At 36.4% G+C, this 25558-nt stretch overlaps 1 protein-coding gene across 1 annotated transcript in view; it reads right to left on the bottom strand.

Moving 5' to 3' along the window:
- Nucleotides 1-24222, bottom strand: part of LOC134663233 (C-Maf-inducing protein-like) — a 45470-nt gene extending 21248 nt beyond the window's left edge. Inside the window, exons 1-2 of the mRNA XM_063519627.1 lie at nucleotides 23307-24222; nucleotides 3673-3894 (exon numbers count right to left, since the gene is read on the bottom strand). Coding sequence (XP_063375697.1) covers nucleotides 3673-3894; nucleotides 23307-23948 — 864 coding nt within the window. The 5' untranslated portion in view covers nucleotides 23949-24222. The remainder of the gene's footprint in view (nucleotides 1-3672; nucleotides 3895-23306) is intronic.
- Nucleotides 24223-25558: the final 1336 nt, after the last annotated feature.

The following is a 25558-nucleotide window of genomic DNA, read 5'->3' as shown; positions in this document are numbered from 1 at the left end:
GGCAAGACCTTTTCACGGCTAGGCATGTATAGTGCTTTTCTCAAACATGCAATGAAATAAAAAATACACCACTAAAAAAAACAAATTTATAATCTTTATAATAAAAATCCAACTTCACAACAAAAGTTTTTTAATTTTCCTTCCGATCCCGCCAATTCCACGCCCGCATTTTTTTTTTACGGAAGTCGTCCGTATTTCGCGTGTGTAGTGTTCGAATAGACCTTTTTAGGGCCATTATACACAATCTGATAATAAGAATCTCAATTTCTATAAATAAAATAAATGCAGAGGATTTTAAATATTGTCTATGGTCTCTGGTGACTTACGTATAGACAAAATTTTAAATTTATTCATCAACACATTGAATCATACAGATTCTTATTCTTAATATCAGTACGTTCGTGTATAACAGGCGTTAACACGGATATTTTGATCCGATAACCATTCATTCACTAAAAAAAAAAAAATATAATTCGGCTGTTTAGCCTGTTCATGGACACAGACCCCATGTTTACATTAGAATTAAAAAAAAATTACTTCCCGGCCTAGGCCTTCAATTTCGTATGAAATTCCTTTACAGTTCTCTGGAGTTGCTCCGCCCTAAACGTGATACTTCGAAGCCTGATATAACGCCCGGAGCGACGACATTTCATTGCATGTTTGAGAAATAGTACATTACTGCAGACGCCGGGAAAGAAGGGCTTGCCGGGTAAGTAGGTATAGCCGGCCGACCGTAGGGAGGCCGGATAGTGATACGAAGCCGGCAAGACCTTTTCACGGCTAGGCATGTATAGTGCTTTTCTCAAACATGCAATGAAATAAAAAATACACCACTAAAAAAAACAAATTTATAATCTTTATAATAAAAATCCAACTTCACAACAAAAGTTTTTTAATTTTCCTTCCGATCCCGCCAATTCCGCGCCCGCATTTTTTTTTTACGGAAGTCGTCCGTATTTCGCGTGTGTAGTGTTCGAATAGACCTTTTTAGGGCCATTATACACAATCTGATAATAAGAATCTCAATTTCTATAAATAAAATAAATGCAGAGGATTTTAAATATTGTCTATGGTCTCTGGTGACTTACGTATAGACAAAATTTTAAATTTATTCATCAACACATTGAATCATACAGATTCTTATTCTTAATATCAGTACGTTCGTGTATAACAGGCGTTAACACGGATATTTTGGTCCGATAACCATTCATTCACTAAAAAAAAAAATATAATTCGGCTGTTTAGCCTGTTCATGGACACAGACCCCATGTTTACATTAGAATTAAAAAAAAAATTACTTCCCGGCCTAGGCCTTCAATTTCGTATGAAATTCCTTTACAGTTCTCTGGAGTTGCTCCGCCCTAAACGTGATACTTCGAAGCCTGATATAACGCCCGGAGCGACGACATTTCATTGCATGTTTGAGAAAATACTTTTAATCGTCTGGATGACGTAGGAGGAAACGGGGTCATTAGAAACATGATTTTTGGAAGATTTTTAGAGGGGAGGGGGGGGTTCAAAAATCGTCAAAAATAGATGACGTAATTTATGAACAGCCCCATATCAGCAGGTAAATTAGTAAAAGAAAATATATAAATAAAATAACTAACCTAAAATACTTATACCATTAACCCTTAAAACTCAAAATGATTATGAAGGTTTAAAAATGTTACAGGTTTCTTCGATTTTTAGTATTAACAATAACGTACAAGTCACATCAACAAATCTGATTCAGTTTGGTAGTTTGTAGTGCTGACTGTATATATTGTTTAAAAGAAAACTATAACTCAAAAAATAATTATGTCTTGATGCCATAATTATGCACTGTCTAGCCTATGCCTTTCTCCAAAAGTCATCTGACAAAATAAGCATATTGATTGAAATGCAAGTATTATTTGTATACCAATCAATCAAAAACAGTTACATTGTCTTGATTGTCTTGTTTAGTATTTATATAAATCAATTTAAAACAAGTGCAAGTCGAGTTGAGTAACTGTAAATCAGTTAGAAAAAACTCTAATTTAGGTATTACGTCTTGAATTACAGAAATCGTACCTAATTATATTTTAAAAGTTTTATTTTAACTCGTACTCGTACATATCCCTACGTCTCGATCTGCAGTGAATGAAAACTCTGGGGAACAATTGGCAAGGTGCGAAGTCGGTGGAGGGGGAAGTGGCGCTGATCGTCACAAACACAGGTAATCTTATTGAAAAGCCGCCATTAGTACTAGCGGTAGCCGCTTGAACTAATTTTACTCTGCTAAAATGAGGGCAGCACCAGTCGTGCACCTAGCGAATAGGCTAGATGACATTTTTTTATGAATGGTATCAGGTTTGTACCTCACAACTTAATCAGTTTGTTTTGAGGATTTTTTTTTACCTTCTGGCAATTCCAGTGAGAGATACTTAACTTTGTTTAATTGCGTCTTACTTGCGTCAATCTGCTTTCATGGAATTACTTTAATGAACTATGAAAGCATGATAAGCAAGGTACCTAATAAGGAGTGCCTACGTTTGTGCAGTTAGATTAGGAATAAAGTTTTATAACTGCACAAGAGACTTATTTGTAAACGAAAATGTAATTACAACTTAATCTCAATTCTAATAACTTAAACGACTAAAACGATGTCAGTGTATGTACGTTTGTGTTTGTGCCTACACAATACACACGTGTTTGCTGTTTATAGCGAATGAGCGTGTGAAACCAATTTAGTTTCAATATCATTTTGATATTATTTTAACACACTAGAATAAGCCCCTGAGATGCAACGAATTATTGTATGCGGCTTGGAATTTTATCTTGTTGTTATAGGTGCCTAGAGTATAAATGCGATGTAATGTCAATTTATGTAATTAAAACTAATAAACTAGCATATTTCTAGAGACAGCTGAAAGGGTAGTGTTAATCCAAGTGATCTACAATCGAGTTATTATAATCGTAAAGCTGGATTAAAAAGTAAAACAAAATCATTAAAATGAAATATTTTAATATCAGTGACAACCTGTACCAGGTTTTAAATTGTCACGTCATTAACTGACTTTACATTCGGTGCGGGGTTGAAACATGCTAAAATCTGCACTAATGTTTAACAACATGTATCTCACAAATGGTTAGAAATATTAACGTAATTAATAAGTGAAAAATAAAGTACTTAGCTTAAACAATTCCCCGTTTGCATAAAAGTCCCTCGTTCTGTTCCATCCGATATAGAGATGACTCATTTAGTAATTAATTACCTATATTTGATTTCATCAGTTATCAGTTTCTTTATGAATTTCGATTCTGTTTCAGTATAATGATTTAATGATTAATAGAGACAATAATATAAATTTCCAAGTAACTGCGACAGCGTCACAATGTCTCTGTTTCAATTATACGATGTTAAAACGTGACAATTTTGGCTAGACACATGGACACAGGCTGCATTATGGTTATTATCGAATAGCCAGTCATTTTGGATATAAATACGTTACAGAATAGGTGCATCTCCTATTATGCAAAATTTTAGAGAAGTGGGTATGTGAGCCAGATTGTATGTGAACAGTATAGGTAAGTAAGTATTACTTCATAAAGACGGGCACTACGGAGTGGTCACATGTTCGTTGGTTCTCGGCATTCAATGAACGTCTATCTTTACTTTATAATCTTTGGTTCCGAGTGACGACTCACCGTTTTGGAAACGATATGCTCCTCCTGCAAGCAGAGGACGTGCGTCTCCCATCGTCGCAGGAACTTGGCGGCGAGGATCTTGTCGACGACGGTGCGGGTGTGTTGGAAGGAGCACACGCGCAGGGACCCCTCGCTGGCCAGCTTGTAGCGGGGCCCGGGGGGCGGGCCTGGCGCGCTGCTTTCCAACCCGCCGCTGTCCACACAGCATTCTGGACTTGATCCCTGGGAACAAAAGGACATAAGGGGTCATCCATAATTACGTTACACGAATTTCATGACTTTTTGACCCTCCCTCTGATGTGACGTCACATATTTGGCAATTTTTTTTAGTCAAATCAGCAATTCCATCTAAGGATTATTATTTAATAATAGTATTTTATGCAACCGTTGTTTAAGAGGGGTCAAAAAAGGCGAGTGGCGTGAGTAACAATTTGAGGCGAAGCCGAAAATTGTTAATAAAGACGCCACGAGTATTTTTTGACTCAGTTAAACAATGTTGCATACAATACTTTTTTCACCTCAGCAGCTCGAACAAGGGTACTTTGATTCTTAAAAACAGTGAGCAAAATGCGATTTTGCTCACTGAGTGAGACAAAATGACATTCAAGTGACCTTTGTCATACGTATCCGCAATTCGGACCGTATCTTACAAAGATTTTTTTTTTTCAAAAATGTTGTCGATTGAAGTGTTGAAGATTGAAGCGAAACATTAACTGGTTTGTTATTTCTATATTATTTTAATAGAATTTATTATTACGTTTTGTTTTTGTGTTCCATTGCGGTAATTAAACTTAATTGTTTGTATATCTTAAGAAAACATGAGTGCAGGTATTAAGATTAAGTGATGAACAAGGATTACATTTTTCAAGTTGTCTAATAGGTATGTTCTCACTGCGCTGCGGTGAAAAATGTTGTGTACTACACGAGATCAAAGTTATTTACATCTCGTGCGCTTTTGAGTCCCTTACTACGCTCAAGATTCTAAATTAGATTCACTCGCTACGCTCGTGAATCTATTATAGAATCTTTCGCTTGCACGGGACTCAAAATAAGCACTCGAAGAAATATCAAACTTTGATCACTTGTTGTACAAATAACTATTCTACGACCAAGCAGTTTACTTTGAAATGCAATGAAATAATAATAAAAACGGATGATGATGATTGTTTAATTTCCTAATATGATAGGTTGTTCAGTGCGTGAGATTCTTAAGGGGAACGAAAATTTTATTTTTTATTTGCACTACGACGCACGGTTTAGGAGATACAGCCCTATAAATATTTTTTTTTGTTTTTTTTTTCTTTTTTTTAATATTAATATTAATTACAGAGGAATGAACATTTTATTATTTTTGCGCTACGACGCACGGTTTAGGAGATACAACCCATAAACATTTTTCTTTATTTTTTATTTTTATTTTTTTGTTTTTCGTGTTTTTTAAATATTACTTACAGGATTCAAAGGGGAACGAAAATTTGATTATTTTTGCGCTACGACGCACGGTTTAGGAGATACAGCATTATAAAGTTTTTTTTTGTTTTTCTTTTTATTTCTTTTTTGTTTTTTTTTTTAATATTAATTAAGGGTTTCTTACAGAGGAATGAACATTATATTATTTTTGCGCTACGACGCACGGTTTAGGAGATACAACCCATAAACATTTTTCTTTCTTTTTTTTATTTCTTTTTTTGTTTTTCGTGTTTTTTAAATATTACTTACAGGTTTCAAAGGGAAATGAAAATTTGATTATTTTTGCGCTACGACGCACGGTGCACGGTTTAGGAGATACAGCATTATAAAGTTTTTTTTGTTTTTTTTTTAATTCTCTTTTGTGTTTTTTTTTTATATTAATTAGGGGCTTCTTACAGAGGAATGAACATTTTAATATTTTTGCGCTACGACGCACGGTTTAGGAGATACAACCCATACACATTTCTCTTTCTTTTTTTTCTTTTTTTTTTAGTTTTTTGTGTTTTTTAAATATTACTTACCGGTTCCAAAGGGGAAAGAAAATTTGATTATTTTTGCGCTACGACGCACGGTTTAGGAGATACAGCCCTATAAAGATGAAAACTGATGATGATGATGATGATTAACCAAAACATGTCTATGGTTCACTCATCTGTCAGAAATGACAATTAAAATTAGGTTGGCAACAATGTATTCCATACAATATTTTTTAAGTGGTGATTACACGAAGTATCGTAAAAGTGCCAAAAAGATACTGCGTGTATGCACAAATACTTTTTTGGGTAATAGACTAAAGACTTGTCTTGACAACTATAAGAGAGGGGTTTAAAGGTGTGTGCACGACCCTTTAAATGACAAATAAAAGTACGGGAGTAGAAAAAATATATTTATTATAATTATAATATTAAGAAAAAATACACGAATAAAAACGATTTATCATTGTAAAATCTAGTAACTTAAATGTACAGAGAATACAAAAATATCAAATCAATTTTCGATAATAGGTGAAGTTTGTCACAACATGTCATATTTTCTTGACCCCCTCCCTCCCCCTAAATGTTATGACGCGATATGACGTAATTAATTGGATGACCCCTAAAGCAAGTTTTCTATATTATCTTTCACTCCTGCTACAACTAATAGGTACTTTATTTCATTTTTTTTTAATTTTAGTTATTTATTACACAAATGTTACATCTTTTTTGTTAAGGACAAAGCTCCACAAAACTACATGTGTTGTGACTGTGGAGTCTCACTATTCTATACTTAAATAAATTGATATTATAAGCCATAATACTTAAGTAGGTATGTCATAAATATTCTATATAATTGATCTCTGTAAGATGTCCCCCAATATATTTTTTTTCATAGGGCGACACATTCCCCTATAGAGTATTCAAGAGATACCTTATAAGACTGTTTTTTAATTTACTTTTTTTGGGCTCTTTTACTATGTCCGCGAGCAAAGTATTCAGTAAATAGGGTAACCGTTTCTTAAGTGTCCTATCGCCGAAATAATTATAGACCAGAGAGATATTTGCCCGTCGTTAGTGCTCTGGTGTTGGGACTATGTTTGACTAGATCCCTGTGTTCCTGGCTGCCATAACTGTTTATAGCTAACATATATTTAAGTTTTAATCCCACTGGTAAAATTTTACATAATTTAAATAATTATCTGCAGTCAGTTTTGCAACTGTATTTTATCTTTTTATTACCTAGTAGTCTTAGAAAACGGATTTGTAACATTTCTAATTCATAATTCATAATGTATTTATTGCATCCATGGTTGTTACATTGGTGTTACATAGTGAAAGTGAGTTTCACATGGACCCTGCACAGCAATAGTCTTAAATCTAAATTATGCTAGGTATTCGACAGTATATTTATATAATAATTATAAAATTAGGTCTTTTAACAATGGTTAAGAGATTGATAATTTATCTATGTTAGTTTTAAAATTGAGGCCATAGCAGTCAAAACCGTAACTAATAATAGGCTCTACTAAAAAAGTATAAATACATTTCAACGTGCTAACAGGAACTTTAAAACTAAGATGGTAAAATATGCTTAAAAGTATTCTTAATTTATTGCAAATGAAAACTTGTAGTATGAATAAGAAGTTTTACGATCCCGGTCGTCAGTTTGGTTTGCGGATTGTATTATAGGCTCGAGTCTAATTAAGTTTAGCTTATCTATTTGATTTATCAGCTAATGTTAATTTTATTCACATACATATTTAGCATACTAGCAGATAGTATTACCGAGCCAAAGTAAAAAATATAGCACCTGTTTAAAAAAAACATCAGAATCAGGAAAATCAAGATGTCGAGCCCAGTCTTGATAAAGCCAGGTGGCTTGCTCGAATCAGTGCTCGAGGGTAAAAAAAAAATTGTCCAAGAGCATGTCGGGCCATACTCAGTGTAGGGTTCCGTCGTTACCATTCTGACAGAATAGGCTAAACGGTTATTAGTAGGGTATCATGTATATTACCAGCGAAAGGGAGCACTTTCGCAGCGCTTTTTACGTATTTTTACTAAAATACTTTTTGTAATAACTCAAAAACGGTTGGACCGTTATGTTCGCTATAGTTTTCATTTAAAGTAATTTATTGAGTTTCTGTTTTATATTTTATTTCTTCCATTTTGTACACAAAAAAAATATTTTTGAACTTTTTATTGTACCGTTCTCTCGCAATACCTACATGATTTATGTACATCCATGCCAAATTTCAGCTTTCTACCACTAACGATCACGGAGGAAAGCCTCGGACAGACAGACAGACAGACGGACATGGCGAAACTATAAGGATTCCTAGTTGACTACGGAACCCTAAAAAAGAATAATTTCATCTGTTTGTGAGCTATGATGCTAAAAATACAGATATATATATATATATATATATATATACAGGGTGACATTTAAGTCGTGATCAGTAATATATTTTCTAACTCCATAAACAACAAGCAATTTAATGCCCCGGCCTACTCTTACTAGAGTCTGGTTAGACAAAAATCGTTGACAGATATTTCGTTGTTGTGTCTATGATTAAATAAAAAAAAAGCTAAAAATCAGTTGTCAATTTATGTCATTCATTCAAATTGTTTTCGGTTTATAAGGGGTTTATTTTAAATAAGTAATATTAATGTCTATACTGAGTGAGGTCCGCCAACTATTATTTAAGCTCGTAAATAATTACGACAATGTGCGAAGTCGACGTGTAGCGTTGTATAACGAAAAACTGCAATGTTTACAAGTCCTAAACAAATGTAAACAAATTAGGAGGTTGGTGCTCTATAAATATTTGGATACTTAGCATTTAGTATATTTGGCACAGTACTTATGTAATTTTTTTGGTGATGATTAATATTACGGTATTATCAAGCTAGGTCTTATTACACTACATTTCATTTTTCGCCTTGTTACAATGGTGTATATGGTGAGAAAGTGTAAACATATGTATTTATCGTTGACTGTACTTTACATAGTGGTCGAAATTATGTAAGCTGACTTTGAGTGCACGTCAGCGTATATTTAACGTATATTCGTAGGTAGGTTACGTGTGCACAGAAAGTCAAAAATATTTTCTAGTATTAAAACTATAAACCCTACTACACAAAGTGTGACCAGCCCAAGATTTTTTGAATTTCCCGCCAAACATCTGTGTAATATTTCAGTAGCCAGACTCTAAAATCAGACAAGTTTATTTTTTTGTTTATTTTTTGTCATTTATTTTACTTTTATAAGTGGATTTAGGATATTACAACGGCTTATTAAAATATTTAAATTAGTAAATTGAATCGTCTCTTTGAATAGGAACTGTCATTGACATCAATTTTGTCATTTGTTCCAGTTAGAAATAAAATTTACTTAATTTTTCATTTGAAATATCTTACAAAGCTGTTTAAATACCACATTGCCACATGTAAAAGTAAAATAAATGACAAAAAATAAACGAAAAAATAAAAAAAATCTTGTCTGATTTTAGAAAGAGTTAGGGGCATTAAATTGTTTGTTGTTTATGGAGTTAGAAAAACATATTACTGATCACGACTTAAATGTCACCCTGTATATAGGTGGGTACCTAGCTATACCTACCTATATTAGTGTACCTAGCTACCCTAAAAACACTCTTCAGTCTTCTACGTTTCTAGGTCATCTTCGGGGTTTAACAAACAATCTGGTGCCCAATACAAGATCAGGGTCACGTTTTATTAAGGTCGGTAACCTGTAGGTAATCTCTTTTTGCATCGACCGTGAATTAATACTTATAGGTCAAAGGACTACGTATGCCTTTGTACCGATTATTTACTTTTATACTGGAAAGAAAAATATTTTTATAAAAAAAATTATTGAAGCTTAATATAGGTAGTTACCCATTTAAAAAATAACCACCTTTGTCTTTTGCCTACCTACATTCGAATCTAATATATGAAAATAATAAAGGTTGGCTTCGTGTTATCTACAAAGTTACCGTTAACTACCTGTTAACTTCATAAGTAAGATGCAGTTTATGAATTAAGTACGTGTAGGTGTAGTAGGTAGGATAACGTATATAAAAAAACAAGTCAATTAAGAACCTACTTAAAATTTATTTTTGAGATTTAAGTCTTTATACCTGACAGTTTAGGGAGCGCATCTAGTCTAGTTACTAACTACTTGAAGTACAGGACCCTAAAAAGAAATAAAAGCGACGAACCGACCGCTAGCTGCAATAACGAAATCTGATTGACGTCAGTTCCGACCTTGTACCTACTCCAAGTTAAGCAACGTTTTAATAGGTACAAAAAATAACTTTATTATTGTTTTTATATTAATATTTTAGGTGCCTTGTTAGTTTTAAATGTTAGGTGGACGAATGATAATCATTGATCTATTTACATGGTCTAAGATTTAGGTCCACAATTTCGACCTAAGTTAGTAACCATTTTTTCCGAACTTATTTTCTTTTAAGTAAGATATTACATGAACCGCTATGTTGCATGTAAAGTGTCATTCTATGGAACTTGCTAACTGTGTACACAAAAGTTACTAGTAAATTCATATTTTTTGACAGTTTCAGCATGGCGGTTTGTTTACATATTATTATGGTGCGCGCGTCGCAGTACCTACTACCTACTGAGTTAGTTCCATAGAATGACACTTTATGAAGATTGGATTTGGATGAAATACAGTTATAAAAAACATGATATGTCTTTTCCAGTTTTGTGGAGGGCCCCTTCTTTACCGACGCCGCAACAGATAGCATTCAACATGTTGTATGTATTTGATTTGCGCAAACGCAAACACGGCTCATCATCGTTCTTGTTTTTCTATAGGTATATAGGTACTACCTACGGAAATAGATGCAAAAACGGGTATATATTTAGGCAAACACGGCGAAGTGAATGGTCACCATTAAAAGCTGAAATGTCATAACTAAAATCTCGAAACCTTGATTTTAAATAAGTCGTAACAAGTAAAATGAGTGTAAAAAGGTAGGTTAGTTAGTGCATGTTTAGTCGCGTCTGTCAGTTGTTATCTTATCGGCGTATCTGTTGTGCGGGAGGCCGACGAGGAGCCGGCTGGAGCATGACCCACATGCTGGGGCTGCTGCTGTGACGTCATTGCGAAAATTCGGGTCACGGGGGCGCGCTCGGCACCGCTCGCCTTTCCGACCCGATTACCGTCTTACACTAAAAAGATAATCTACTTACTTTTGCTGCTTACTTACAAGAATGTAATATAATAATGAATACCATTCAAAAGGTACGTTTTATTAGTAACAATCAATCTTGGCCCCAAATAGTCTATCTAGATACGCTAGAGCTCTAGCGAACTGGGATCAATGGAATTGAAACAAGGTTTTTGCTTTTTTATATCAATTCACTTTCATGTTAATAATACCTGTATTACTTTCATAAAGTTCAATAGTACCTACTTAAGAAATGTAAAATTTTATTTACGCATTTCAACTTTGCGTAATAATAAAACGATCAGAAAGAAAAGAAACACACTAAAAAAAATTTGGTTGGCCCTATCAATATCTTGATAGTCGTAATCAAGCATCTTGATTCCATACGAGCCTAACAAGAACTTAGACACGACAAATAAGGTAATTCTGATTGCTATTACTATATCTATGTAACTGAACCAATTAAGATCTTGTTCAATATTTACACGAAAAATAATTATGCTAACTAATTGATCCTAGCAAGATCAACTAAGGGCTGTTAAGGATTGAATCAACCTACGTTACATAATTATGCCAATAAGTTAATGATAGATGCAAAGTATACAATTGATAGGATTATTAACATACCTACTTTATTAGTTCAATCACAGATACACTTATTGTTTTAAGTAATCAGCTTTCTTTGATTTATATAAGATCGTTATTGTTGTAATTAACTTAACGTCAACTAAAAGAAAACTGCTCTTAGTTGGTCTTCATTTTTTAGAGTGCATCATCTCTGTTAGCACTCTCAATCACTACGCACGAAACTACCCAATCACATCTAAGTTTCGACCCAACTTACTTGATTCATTTACTTAAACTCGATTTACCTAATCATGCTCTTTACTTTAAATAATCAGCCCCGTGGGAAATCGAAAAATCCATAAAGCACTAATAATATTCAACACGCGTGTATCGCATAGGTGTGCGTATAGCTAACTTCTAACTAACCTAACTACTACCTACCTACTACCTAACTACGTATTGTTTAACACAACAAACATAGAAAAACATTTTAATATTAAATTTAAATTAAATTAAATAATATTTTAACAACATACAACAACATTTTACATAGAAAAGAACGCTTATTACTAGAGATTCCCCGAATAGTGGTTTTGGCCGAATACCGAATATTCGGCGACCGAATATTCGGCATGACATGTGAACATTTTGAGTGACAATTACATATTATTTATGAAAACTGTTCGGCAACAAAGCATAACGTTTGCTAACATATACTTATTTTTTGTTGAACAGAATTAATGAATATTGTTAGAGTCAATCAAATCAAACCCACCCATGACACAGATTATATTTTGTAATCAGCTAATGCTGAAAAAAGGTCTTCATACCTATTTAACAACTTTCCAAGAATACATTTTAAATATTAAATGTAACCTAGTTTTTGGTTATTTTTAGGGTTCCGTACCCAAAGGGTAAAAACGGGACCCTATTACTAAGACTCCGCTGTCCGTCCGTCCGTCCGTCCGTCCGTCTGTCACCAGGCTGTATCTCACGAACCGTGATAGCCAGACAGTTGAAATTTTCACAGATGATGTATTTCTGTTGCCGCTATAACAACAAATACTAAAAAACAGAATAAAATAAAGATTTAAGTGGGGCTCCCATACAACAAACGTGATTTTTGACCGAAGTTAAGCAACGTCGGGCGGGGTCAGTACTTGGATGGGTGACCGTTTTTTTGCTTGTTAGGGTTCCGTAGCCAAATGGCAAAAACCGGAACCCTTATAGATTCGTCATGTCTGTCTGTCTGTCTGTCTGTCTGTCTGTCCGTCTGTCCGTCTGTCCGTCTGTCCGTCTGTCTGTCCGTCCGTATGTCACAGCCACTTTTCTCCGAAACTATAAGAACTATACTGTTGAAACTTGGTAAGTAGATGTATTCTGTGAACCGCATTAAGATTTTCACACAAAAATAGAAAAAAAACAATAAATTTTTGGGGTTCCCCATACTTCGAACTGAAACTCAAAAATTTTTTTTTCATCAAACCCATACGTGTGGGGTATCTATGGATAGGTCTTCAAAAATGATATTGAGGTTTCTAATATCATTTTTTTCTAAACTGAATAGTTTGCGCGAGAGACACTTCCAAAGTGGTAAAATGTGTGTCCCCCCCCTGTAACTTCTAAAATAAGAGAATGATAAAACTAAAAAAAAAATATATGATGTACATTACCATGTAAACTTCCACCGAAAATTGGTTTGAACGAGATCTAGTAAGTAGTTTTTTTTTTATACGTCGTAAATACGGAACCCTTCATGGGCGAGTCCGACTCGCACTTGGCCGCTTTTTTTTGTTGATGGTGCGGAACCCTCCGTGCGCAAGTCCGACTCGCACTTGGCCGGGTTTTTATTGTGTAATTCTTCTTTTTATGGCTCCTCTACACGATGGGCCAACGCCGGCCACTCCAAGAGACGCATTTATGCGTTAGAGGGAGCAAGTGATATTGCTATCTCATTCTACCGCATGGCTGCGTCCCTTGAGTGGCCGGCGTTGGCCCATCGTGTAGAGGAGCCAATAGGTAGGTGCAAATTGCAATAGATATTCGGTATTCGGCCGAATAGTAGCCAACATTCGGCCGAATACCGAATATTCGGCAAAGTGGCCGAATAGGCCAAATACCGAATAGTTGCCGAATATTCATGGCATCTCTACTTATTACGTTTAAATGGAAGGTGACAAATACGACTCTAGTAAAAACACACCAATTATGAGATAAAAATGTATGAAATGAAATTTGCCTTCAGTTAGGTACGGTACGGACCGAAGAAAAATAGATTTAAGGTAGTAAATTGCATTTAATGCAATTATGTTAACCGGCTTAGCATTGGTATTAAATTAAAATGATACTGGTACTGAACAAAAAATAAAATTATATAAAAACTGAATGATAAAAACTATATTATTTGTTGAACTACATATAAGTAGTGCCTGGCAATTTGGCAACTGCAAATATCTCATAAATTCGTAATCATAATACAAAGGACACGTATGAATACGTTTATTTTTAGGTAAACGTAAAAATCTTTAATTTATTTCGGATTTTCCAACATGTTCGTCATTGTTTTCTTTGAGTGACAACTCAATTAGATTTATTCAATTCACGAGAGGACCCGACTTCCTTTTTACGTTTGTCGTTTTTAAGCCAAGAGTTCAGTGCATGATAGGATTCATAGGTGTGTTGGAGCAGATAAATAATTATAATTCGTTTAAAAACTAAAGTACTGGCATATCAGTTCATGCGAGCTGTATAGAACGTAAATTACATAGACGTTAGCGTACCTATACATATATCAGTGTTGACACTGTCAGTGACTCGTGGTACGGGTACAGTTAAAACTCCGGCGTACAGCGCAGCACCACGTTTTTAGGGTTCCGTACCCAAAGGGTAAAAACGGGACCCTATTACTAAGACTCCGCTGTCCGTCCGTCCGTCTGTCACCAGGCTGTATCTCACGAACCGTGATAGCTAGACAGTTGAAATTTTCACAGATGATGTATTTCTGTTGCCGCTATAACAACAAATACTAAAAATAGAATAAAATAAAGAATTAAGTGGGGCTCCCATACAACAAACGTGATTTTTGACCGAAGTTAAGCAACGTCGGGCGGGGTCAGTACTTGGATGGGTGACCGTTTTTTTGATTTGCTTGTTTTGCTCTATTTTTTGCTGATGGTGCGGAACCCTCCGTGCGCGAGTCCGACTCGCACTTGGCCGGTTTTTTTTTTAGAAATTTTGCAGCTTTCCCGTACAAAAAGTCGCTGTACGCAGCGTATGGTGCCAACCAGAGACCAAGGCCAAACACAGCTAATACAATGGATGAAGGTACAATAAATTATCTCGGTATAATATAGCCTCGCACGTGTCGTATGCCCGAAGTCGCGAGGAGACCACGACTGTGACCGTAACGACACGTTGAGGAAATAAATGAATAAAAATATCAGTGCCCATATGTGACCGCAAAAAAAGAACTTTGTAAGTTGTTGTAAAACCTATTCTAAACCAGCCCTAGTAGCACGGTCGCATTTTTATCGTTTATCACCATGCCTGTCACGTTCTAACAAGTATGTAAGTGCGAAAGTGACGGGCATAGTGATAATCGATAAAAATGGAACCGTGCTGAGCCCGCTGGTAAATTCAGTCTATTGTCAAATGCCTTCTGTATCATACACGAAGACGCGTGCCTTGAGCGTGTCATCGTGAATGACACGAACTATATTATCACAATAATCGGTTTGACACGATGTGCACAGCTGCTCTAACACCGCATCTCTCTATCGACACATCGACAGGGATATTTTTCCTCCCATCTTGGAAGTCTAAAAGATAAAGCGCGAAAAGTCAGGTACAGAGGAATTTCCTAGAACGCTGCGATTGAGGAAAGTGTTCTCGTCCGAAATATTTTTCGACGTATGGGTCTATATAATTTACATACACATTATTATATTACATTTAATAACAAGGCGTTAAGTACTTTATTGGCAAACTTCTCGGCGCCCCACGTCATCCATAAGTGCGTGAAGTAGCCGAAACGAATGGTCAAGATTAAACTGATGTGCATTATTAGATAGAACCACAGAATAAATAATAGTACTAAGTACAGAAGACTCACTCTCTAACAAAACGCGTCTGTTACGATCAGCACAGATATGGCCGCTAGGTGGCGTGGCGACAGCGCCACGCGCGGCTTATGGCTTTCCCCAAAATTGGGGCCGAACGGATGTACTTTTAGCTACCTGTAGCAAAACGACGAAATCGCGGAGTGAGCCACGCCTGATAGAACCTAGAACTAATCGATACACGCTGCGGACGCTGGTCCTGACGTGGTCTTCATGAGGCGACCGTGTGCTAAACTTTAGCACACGGTCGCCTCATGCTTTAGCAGCTAAAGCATCCTTTTGTACCCTAGTCATTTTATGGACCGCTATTATGGCGAAATGGAATTAATTTATAATGTGTACCTGTAGAAGATTTTTAAAGTGTAACCGGAGATAGTTATACTTGGTCAAGCAGATCTTGTCAGTAGAAAAAGGCGGCATATTTGAAAAATGTAGGCGCGAAGGGATATCTTCCCATGGAAAATTTGAATTTCGCGCCTTTTTTTACTGACAAGATTTGCTTGACCAGCTATATACATATTTTTTCTAGAACCCAACAATATGTCAAATATAAATAACAATAATTGTTTTAAACTAAAAAAACCACTCTTATTTTTTTTACCTACACGGTCCGGTCCGTCCGGGTGAAATGTTCGTAATAGATAGGACACTGCATTTATTATCTGTAAATAGGTATTTCATAAAAACCAAATAGTACAGCGGGTTATTATAATTTGTTGTTTTGCGCAACCGTATCATTATTTCAATTTCAATATTATTTTGCCATAAGATAATCAGACCGGAAGCATTTAAAAATGCCAAATTAGGTAGGTACTTTAACCTTTATTTACTTATAACATTTGAGATGTTCCACCGATTTTTCAAGATCTAAAAGTTTATGACGTAGTTCACGTAGTGATCAATATGTATATATAATGTACCAAAACTATGGCTTGTAATTTTCTCCTACATGAAATACGAATACAGTACCTTATGTACACGTAAAGTGTGGTCGAATATCTATTTGAGACGGGTATCAAATGTATATCTCAGATAATGTTTATAAAATGTTAAACGTCATTATTTTGAACGTGATGAGTTAGGTGCGATGTTGTTAAACACGGACAACACGATACGCCTCGAAAGCAGAACGAACGACGCTTCTCCGATGACGTTACTGCAGGAGAAAGCCAATATGATTCATGTTCAAGTTTGCAGTTTACACAAAGGCAAATGGACAGGAAACATTCCTACTGATATATCCTTGACATATATTTAAACGATGGGTTAGTCTGGTAACTTAGATGACTTCTAATAGCCTAAAAGTTAGAATAGTAGACATAGTACGTATTAGATTGTCTGAGAAATATAGTGTGTCAAATGTCTGTTTGATAATCAAACATAGACAGAAAGAATCATACTATCTTTGTCTTACACTAGTACTAGCACCCAAAAGAAAAGCATGAGTATAGTCTTTTTGTTCCTATTTACTGACAAGATTTGGTTGACCCAGTATAGTTACGAGAATACTCGACTTTCTATAAAATACTTTGTTATTTGTTTTACAGGGGGGCAAAGTTGTTGTTTAACCGCTTGTGTTAATATTGATACCCGAGCAAGCGAAAGATTCCAAAATTGAACCACGAGCGTAGCGAGTGGTTCGAAAATTGGAATCTTGAGCGTTGCGAGGGTTTCAAAGCACGAGGGTTAAACAAAATTTGCCCCCGAGTGAAACACAAAATTTTCACCCGAAGCAAATATTAAATGTAAAATATCAAAAAAAAACAAATAAAATCAAATGAATGTTATTAAATATTTATCATCCAAAATCATCATTTAAAAGTCAATTCTACCAGCAAACATAAGAAAACTCAAAATTTGCATTTGATTACTTTGCCTCACATGTGAATTACTGATAGCAAAGTGCAACTTTGCTATCCGTTTTTGAAGTGCAAAGTAAGGCTTTCCAAGCTGGTGTGGTGAAAAGTATTTTGAAGCGTTAATTTTTACATGTTTCAAAAAACTTTCCAGTTTCCTTCAGTATGAAGTATTTTTATTAAATCAAGACACGCGTGTCTGGAAAATATGTATCGTTTTTATTATTGCGCAATGGTACAGAACCCTCCAATATGTATGATCCGAAACACACTTGTTTAAGTCATTTAAGTGTGTGTAGTTTATGGCCATATGGTTGACATAGTTAACAGAGCGCCTTGGCGGTACGCAGTGAATCACACATGCACAAATAATAATCAAATACGGCATATAGTACATTTAAGATACAAGTGCAAAAAGTAGGTAATTCGACACGCGTTGCGAATTACCTTTCATTTTCGACATACGCACTCATAGTGTTAGTTACCGCACTAGGGCGGTAAAGTAGCACCATATGTACTGTAAATATTAAAATATGATTTATTTAATTTACAAACGACATCGTAACCATTCTACTCGATTATAGCCACTACAGGCGGACTGCATCCAAGCTGTAACTATGAAGACTGCACGCGTGAGGATTTCATAACATAAGACAGAACACAAGTGCATTAAGCGCCCCAAATTAAAAGATGATGACTAGACAAAGTAGGCTATTGACATGCATATTATTTTCAAAATCATACAGGATACAGCTGGTACAAATCAAGCTTTTAAGATACTCGTATTCGTTTTCACAAAAACCTAGCTTTTGTAGTTAACTTTTTAGTCTGTCTGAAAACTTGTATGAAAGATTTTCAAAGGAATTCTGATCATAAACAATAATAAAATTTCGAAGTAGGGAATAAAATATATAGCTGGTCAAGCAAATCTTGTCAGTAAAAAGAGGTGCGAAATTCAAATTTACTATGGGACGACATCCCTTCTCGCCTACATTTTTCAAATTTGCCGCCTTTTTCCACTGACAAGATCGGCTTGACCAAGTATATTTTCCTTACTTGTTCCCTGCCTATTTATACTTAACTCGCCTAACATAAAATATGATTTTTTGAAGTGAAAACTTCTTTAGCGGCGCTGTGCACTTTTTGTGGTGGGGAAAAAATGTTAAACTCGCGAGAGATCACGTGACCGTAAGACGACCACGTGACCGTAAGACGTACCTGATCCAAAAACTGTTACATGTAATGTCATTGAGTTTTTCTTTATTTATTTAAATGCCACCTAGTGAGTTTCGCTCTAACTGGTATTAATATAACTCGAGTACTAACAGTGATGTGCTTAGGGGTTTCAAGTAATGCGACGAAATAACGCTAGATGGCGTTAACCTCAATTATACATAGTGCATTTTGCACTAGTCATTGAGTTTTCACTTCTGCCGGCACTCCCTGAGTGCAACCCGTTGTATTTTTTTTTTCAATTTACAACTTTAAAGTATGTTGTACAATTAAATAGGTATGAGTAATTACCACTTTTGACGTACTTAGGTAGATGATCAAGTTATATTTCACACGCTCCTCTTTTTAGGAATACTTTCCTACTCTCTCTCTCTCTCTACCCACATAGGTACCTATATTATACCTATGTTTAATTATTATTTTATAACGACGAAGATTATGTTAGTTGCATAAACTCATGAATATTAGTCATAAATTCATGAGATTATGTTTGATGAAGTACATTGAATAAATTTAACCATCGACGCCCGAGAGTAAATGACGTCAGAAACTTGATTTATTCGATAAAATTTCTGACGCCTTTCAACGGTCAGTACATGAAATTCTTCCCAAAATACAATCTAACTGGGATGGGCATCTGTTCTGTTATGGACGAACATGCTAGGGAGTAAAATTCATTCTTACGCACCTTAAGTGTACATATCTATATTTACGTCACCCTAGGCCCGTAAGTGGGATTTTCTCCTCGCGTTCATCATTTCATCTCACTTCGGTCAAGGCAAGACGTAAAACTTTAGACAAACCACGGGCGGTAATTCGTAAAGGCCCAGATCACATATTTATGCACAAACACCTGCAATCTGGATCATTCACGAATACACTTCCCTAGGTATGTAATGTACTATTATGTCTTTATTATGTACTTATATTTCTATCTAGTGGTCTAACTTTTTGTAATCTGTGTACCTACGTCTTCTTAGTATTAGTAGGTAAATGAACATTGATTTTAAATGTCACTGGATACCTATTTATTATAAAAGTTATCTTTATTTGGGAAACCTAGAGTGGCATTCACATTTTAAAAGTCTGGTATTAATATTGATGTTTATAGTTGCGTATCGCCTTTGCATGTACATGGGCCATTTTGTTTAAAGTTGACCCCTACACTTTTTTTTAATTTGTGAATTTCTATGTTATTTCTACTTAGAATCACGAGCTCTGTCTATCCTAATAGGAGAAAAAAAGTGACCCAAGGTTTTTATTTCCATTCCGTTACTATTTTTCATAGACTTTTTATGGCGGTCACGGAATGTAAAGATCGAAAAATGAATGGAAATTTTGGGACACTTTTTTTCTCCCTCCTATTAGGATCAAAAGAGCTCGTGATTCTGAGTAGAAATAATATAAAAATTCCCAAATTAAAAAAATGTGCAGAGGACAACTTTAAATAAAATGGCCCAAATATTAGGTAAAATAAATAGCATAACAAATTAACAATATCAAACCATGAACAGGTGTTTATAGAATGAATTTCTAGTTTAAGGTATTCAATACGGGTACCTAGGGGCCCGATTCGGATTTTAAAATAGACATCTGTTAGATATCTTTTAGACATCGCCAAGATACGATAACGATATGTTTAAGATCTAACCTGTCAAATTTGACATTTGCGCGATTCTGGAGATACTCTTGAACGATTTACACAAGATATGGCTTAGAGATCCAATTCACATCATGTTCACATCTAAGTGTAAGCCCTGAGTGGACGCTCGAGTTGGGCGTGCAGCGGGGCGGGGCGTGCGGGGAGCGGCCTTAGTGCACGCTGCTCAAATTACTTGTGACCCCGACGCCACCACGCTGCACGCCCCGCCGAACGCTCCGGTTCCAGCGTCCACTCAGGCCTTACACTAATAGGTAGATATAGATATCTAACTCTATCTAACGTAAAAGTGACATTGGTTGCTCGAATTGCGCTGCAAAAGAGAACTAGTTGAAATCTAAACTATAACGTATCTAGAATGGATCTAGTACATGTCGTCTCTTGTGAATATCTTGAAGTTCGAATACGGCAGTATATCAATGACAACCACCAACGGTCGGCGCCAGCTTTTACGTAGACCTTCGCGATTGGTTAACCACAACTCCCACAGGTCTACATAGGGGTAAACACAAAAGTAAGTAGGCACTGCAAGTAAATAGGGAAGGATATGTATGTAGCCATCGTACATAAATATTAATAATAAATTTGGCCTAAATATAGTATGTGGTTGGGTTTTTTTTTTCAGGAATACCTTTGGCTTCCTTCTAACTGAATTCATCATAACCTTAATTCATATTAGCATGTTCAGTGTTGTGGTTCAAGATTTATCATACCTACATATAGGTAAAGGGTGCTGAGAAAATATTGAAGGATTTCAAGAGTGACTATACAGGGTGGCGCATTCAGATCGGTCAGTATGGGAAAATCTGAAACTATAAGACATACGACGATCTCTTCTTAGGAACCATGACATCGATTTTAGTAACAAGAAAAACTGCATTCATACATTTAAAAAAAATGTGTACTCAGCTCGGGAATCGAACCCGGACGTTTTGAAAAAAAAAATCTAAAATTATTTCTATTTAGATATCGATTGTGTAGGTCTTAAGCAGTAAATGTTACTATGAAACATGATGTCTGAAATGAATAAAATGCATTGTTTTCATATCCTTTAATTTATTTTAGTATGTTTTCGAAATGGCCACCATTTTTTCAATACATTTTACATAAAAAAAATTTAAATGTATGAATGCAGTTTTTCTTGTTACTAAAATCGATGACATGGTTCCTAAGAAGAGATCGTCGTATGTCTTATAGTTTCAGATTTTCCCATACTGACCGATCTAAATGCGCCACCCTGTATACCTATGGGTGGGTTTATATTTCACTGGATTGGACTTTCATATTATCACAAAAAAGTAAGATTAAGTAAGAGTCCTATTGGATAACGGCGAAATTACCTACATAATTGCCCGTTTACTCCGCCGCTAAGACGTTCCTATACCGATTTGTTCCACATCCGCATTAAGCTCGGCATCGATTTTGTGCGGATGCGGATGCGAATATTCGCAACATCCCGAAACTACTGAACCAATTAAGTTGAAATTTGGTACACATATGTAAGTTTGTGACCCAAAGATGGACGTGTGACGTAAATAAATGAATTTTAAATATGGTGGCCATTTTTGGGGGGTAAATGAGAAAATTAAAAATAAAGTTTTTCAAACTATATCGTGCAAAGAAAGAGCTCATTGTAAGAATTTCAAATATATTTTTTTATAATTTTAGGATCAATAGTTTAGCAGTTATTCAAGAAAATAGGAAAACAATTACCATTATCTCCCCCCCCCCTATCTCCAAAACTACTGGGTCGAAAATTTTGAAAAAATTACAAAAAATAGATGACAGGAAAACCTATTAGAAATGTGCAGTCAAGCGTGAGTCGGACTTAATGTACGGAACCCTTGGAACGCGAGTCCGACTCGCACTTAGCCGGTTTTTTAGTACTTAAGTACCTAAATACTAAATAAACGTGTTCACTGACTGACTACACTGTAGGTCCTACCTTCTGTAATGAAACACTTCACTTGACAACTTAATACTCATTTATTTATTCCTTTTTAGGGTTCCGTACCCAAAGGGTAAAAACGGGACCCTATTACTAAGACTCCGCTGTCCGTCCGTCCGTCCGTCCGTCTGTCACCAGGTTGTATCTCACGAACCGTGATAGCTAGACAGTTGAAATTTTCACAGATGATGTATTTCTGTTGCCGCTATAACAACAAATACTAAAAACAGAATAAAATAAAGATTTAAGTGGGGCTCTCATACAACAAACGTGATTTTTGACCGAAGTTAAACAACGTCGGGCGGGGTCAGTACTTGGATGGGTGACCGTTTTTTTGCTTGTTTTGCTCTATTTTTGGTTGATGGTGCGGAACCCTCCGTGCGCGAGTCCGACTCGCACTTGGCCGGTTTTTAAAAAAAAGTGGTTAATAGAGTCGGCCGGACGAATCCAGCACTATTTCTCTTTACCCTGAAAATCATTTATTCCGATACCTAATTTACTATACATTATAATTATTATAAGGGGCTGTGGGAAAATCTTAACAGCGCGAAGTAGCCGATAGAACAGCGACATCTACTGTGAAATTGGGCAACTATAAAAACTAAATATTACTACATTACATTAAACAATAATATGACATCCATGTCAGTTTATAAAGTTGTGTTCAAATAATTTCCTACATCTCGTCAGCGCCTTTATACTTAACTCTGCTGCTGACTGTACTTCATACAGACAGAGTTAAACTTTTGGATTATATCAATAAAACGTGCGTACGAATCGTTAAACGAAATTATTGTTTGAAAACATGCTACGTGATTCTAGCTTCAAGGTGACTTGAGATTCGAACGTCATTACTTCATTACGGTTAAGTTTAGAGATAATATTGATAACCATCTACCAATTTATGGTCGGAATGGTAATTTAAGCACATCTACCCACAAAGTACCTAACTATAAAACATGTAAATTTTGTGAAAATGAGGTAGGCATGACGTGAAGGTGGTCAAATAAAGGGTGCGAATTAGGTGCCGAACTTTGACTTATGCAGTGAAAGACAACTATCTTCGTTGTCAGCATAAAAATCAAAATTATTTGGTATCAAATTAACTTACAAAGTACTCGGCAGAACTTTGGTCGGCCAGCGATGGTGAGAGCAAGCAGCCAGGCGAAGGTGGTGCGGTGGCGGCTGGCGGCGGCGGCGCTAGCGACAGCAACTCGCCAGCCGACGCCGACATGCTGCCCGCCACCGCCAGGCTCCGCAGCCGGTCCGCTAGGTCCGTGTGCCCACCATTACACGCGTTGCTACCCTTCCTGTCCTCACTCCCACATAAATTGTCAATGATCCTAGGCCGCCTCAGCTTCCGCGAGGCGGCACGCCACCGCCTGAGCCGGCAGGCTGCGTTGTTGAGCACCTCCTCCGTTTCTCTGCACGCAAGACGTTCCTCATCCGATTGCGTCACGTCTTCAGATTCAATCGGCTCATCTATAAACGGTAACCCGTGCTCCAGGGCTATAGGGGAGGGCTCACCCTCACTATCACTAATGACTGCATTTGACGATCCCGAGAGAAAATCCCTTAAGGCGTAAGCGAGACGTTGGTCGGTGTTGAGTCCCTCTGGAACGCTGTCGGAACCTCGATCAGCGGGCACAAATCTACTTTCCCCGTTCGTCTTCTCTTCGCTCAGCTCATTTTTCAGGGTGTCTTTCTCGTTGGAATTGAGATCCACGTTAATTTCTTGACTAAATGAAGGCATTTTTAAAGGCAACAAGTTGATCTCCGCGTCAAAAACTCTAACTGTCGAACACGATGCTAAAATTATGTCCTGCAGACTGAGACAGGTCCTTGGTGGAGCTGAAGCTCCAGCTCTGGATTGTGTAAACAAAAACAAATCAAAACGACAGATGCGCACATTTTTATCAGGACGAGATGACTATGTTACACTTATACTTTGATATTGTATTTCGACTACTAACAATCGGTGAACTATATAAACCTAATATTCCGAACGCATTCACTCACTGTATAAAAAACTAAGTTCCCCAGAACAGTCATGATCCGATCCGAACACGCGATAACGATATCTCTCCGAGTCAAGTGGGTGCACGCTCAACCTCTAAACACAAGCAGAGTGCGCAAACTGAGCTCTGCTGCTACTGGCTGCGCCTGTCGCCGTAAGCTGTACATATACGTAACGTTCTCGTTTGTAGTCTTGTTGTTTGTATTGACGTCCCTATGGCCGGCACTCGGCGTGCGCGAAAGCGGCGCCCGACGAGTTCGTGCCTGGCGCCATCTATATCGGTTTTCCGGTCGCTCGCTCGTAATCTAGCGGGCTGACTCAGCTGCTTTCAATGCTGGTTGTTATGACGTTAGCTTCGTAGTTCTCCATTCCAACGACAGATGTCATCTTCTCATGAATTTATTTCAAGCTACTAAAATTTTCCTTTTGGTTTGGTTGGTTTTGATTGGTGGTTTTACACTTTTGTACATACCTACCTAAAATTTTGGCGGTATCACTACCTACCCTATGTACTCTTTAATCATTATTTTTTTCATTACGCTCTGAAAGACGGTCATTGTTGTTCCAAAAGGTGTGCAGGAAATGATACGTTTCTGCACTATATAGAGCATTTTACATTCCAATCCAAGTACGATTTTTTAAATTTGGGTTTAAATGGATTTGCTATACAATTTCCATTCTGATATTTAACTCCCCATTCCATAAATAACGATACTTTTGGCTAAATTGTTAATTGAAAGTACCGTCAAGAAATACTATGAAAATGTATACTTTAATACCTACTCATATTTATAAAAGAACACATGCATTTTACTTTCCTCGTATTCGAAATGAAAAGTAGAGTGTTTAACTCGGGTGAAAGGCATCATTTCAGCCTTGGACTCACTCACTCACTCTCTCACTGCGTTCGAGCGACAAACTACCTCGGCAGAAATGAGTTAGTTAAAGTCCACCAACTCTGTGAAATGCTATTTAAATATACCATTTTGAAATTTTCCTTCATGTCGGAAATGGTTTTCCCAACCGTGAACACCATGTGAACGTGACTCAGTTTAAACCTCCACAATCGCTGCGATTACAACTATAATTTCTACAGTTCACGCCATCCGTAATTACTTATTTTGGCAACGACATGGTTCGGTGACTCAAGCAAAAAATAACCGCCCGCCCCATAGCGGTAGCGTCGGTAAAGCCGAGTTTAATAACAATATTAGCAATGGCAAACGGGCGTTTTCAGAAAAAAATGTACCATTTACTTTTTTTTTTAAACCATCAATTTTGGGTTATTTAGACTCAGAATCACTCAAAAACGGCTGGACCGATCATGTTTGCTATTAAGTAGTTTT

The sequence above is a fragment of the Cydia amplana genome, chromosome 4 (genome assembly GCF_948474715.1).
Source record: "Cydia amplana chromosome 4, ilCydAmpl1.1, whole genome shotgun sequence".
In the NCBI taxonomy this organism is placed as follows: Eukaryota; Metazoa; Arthropoda; class Insecta; order Lepidoptera; family Tortricidae; genus Cydia; species Cydia amplana.
This window is presented reverse-complemented; position numbering and strand designations above follow the sequence as displayed.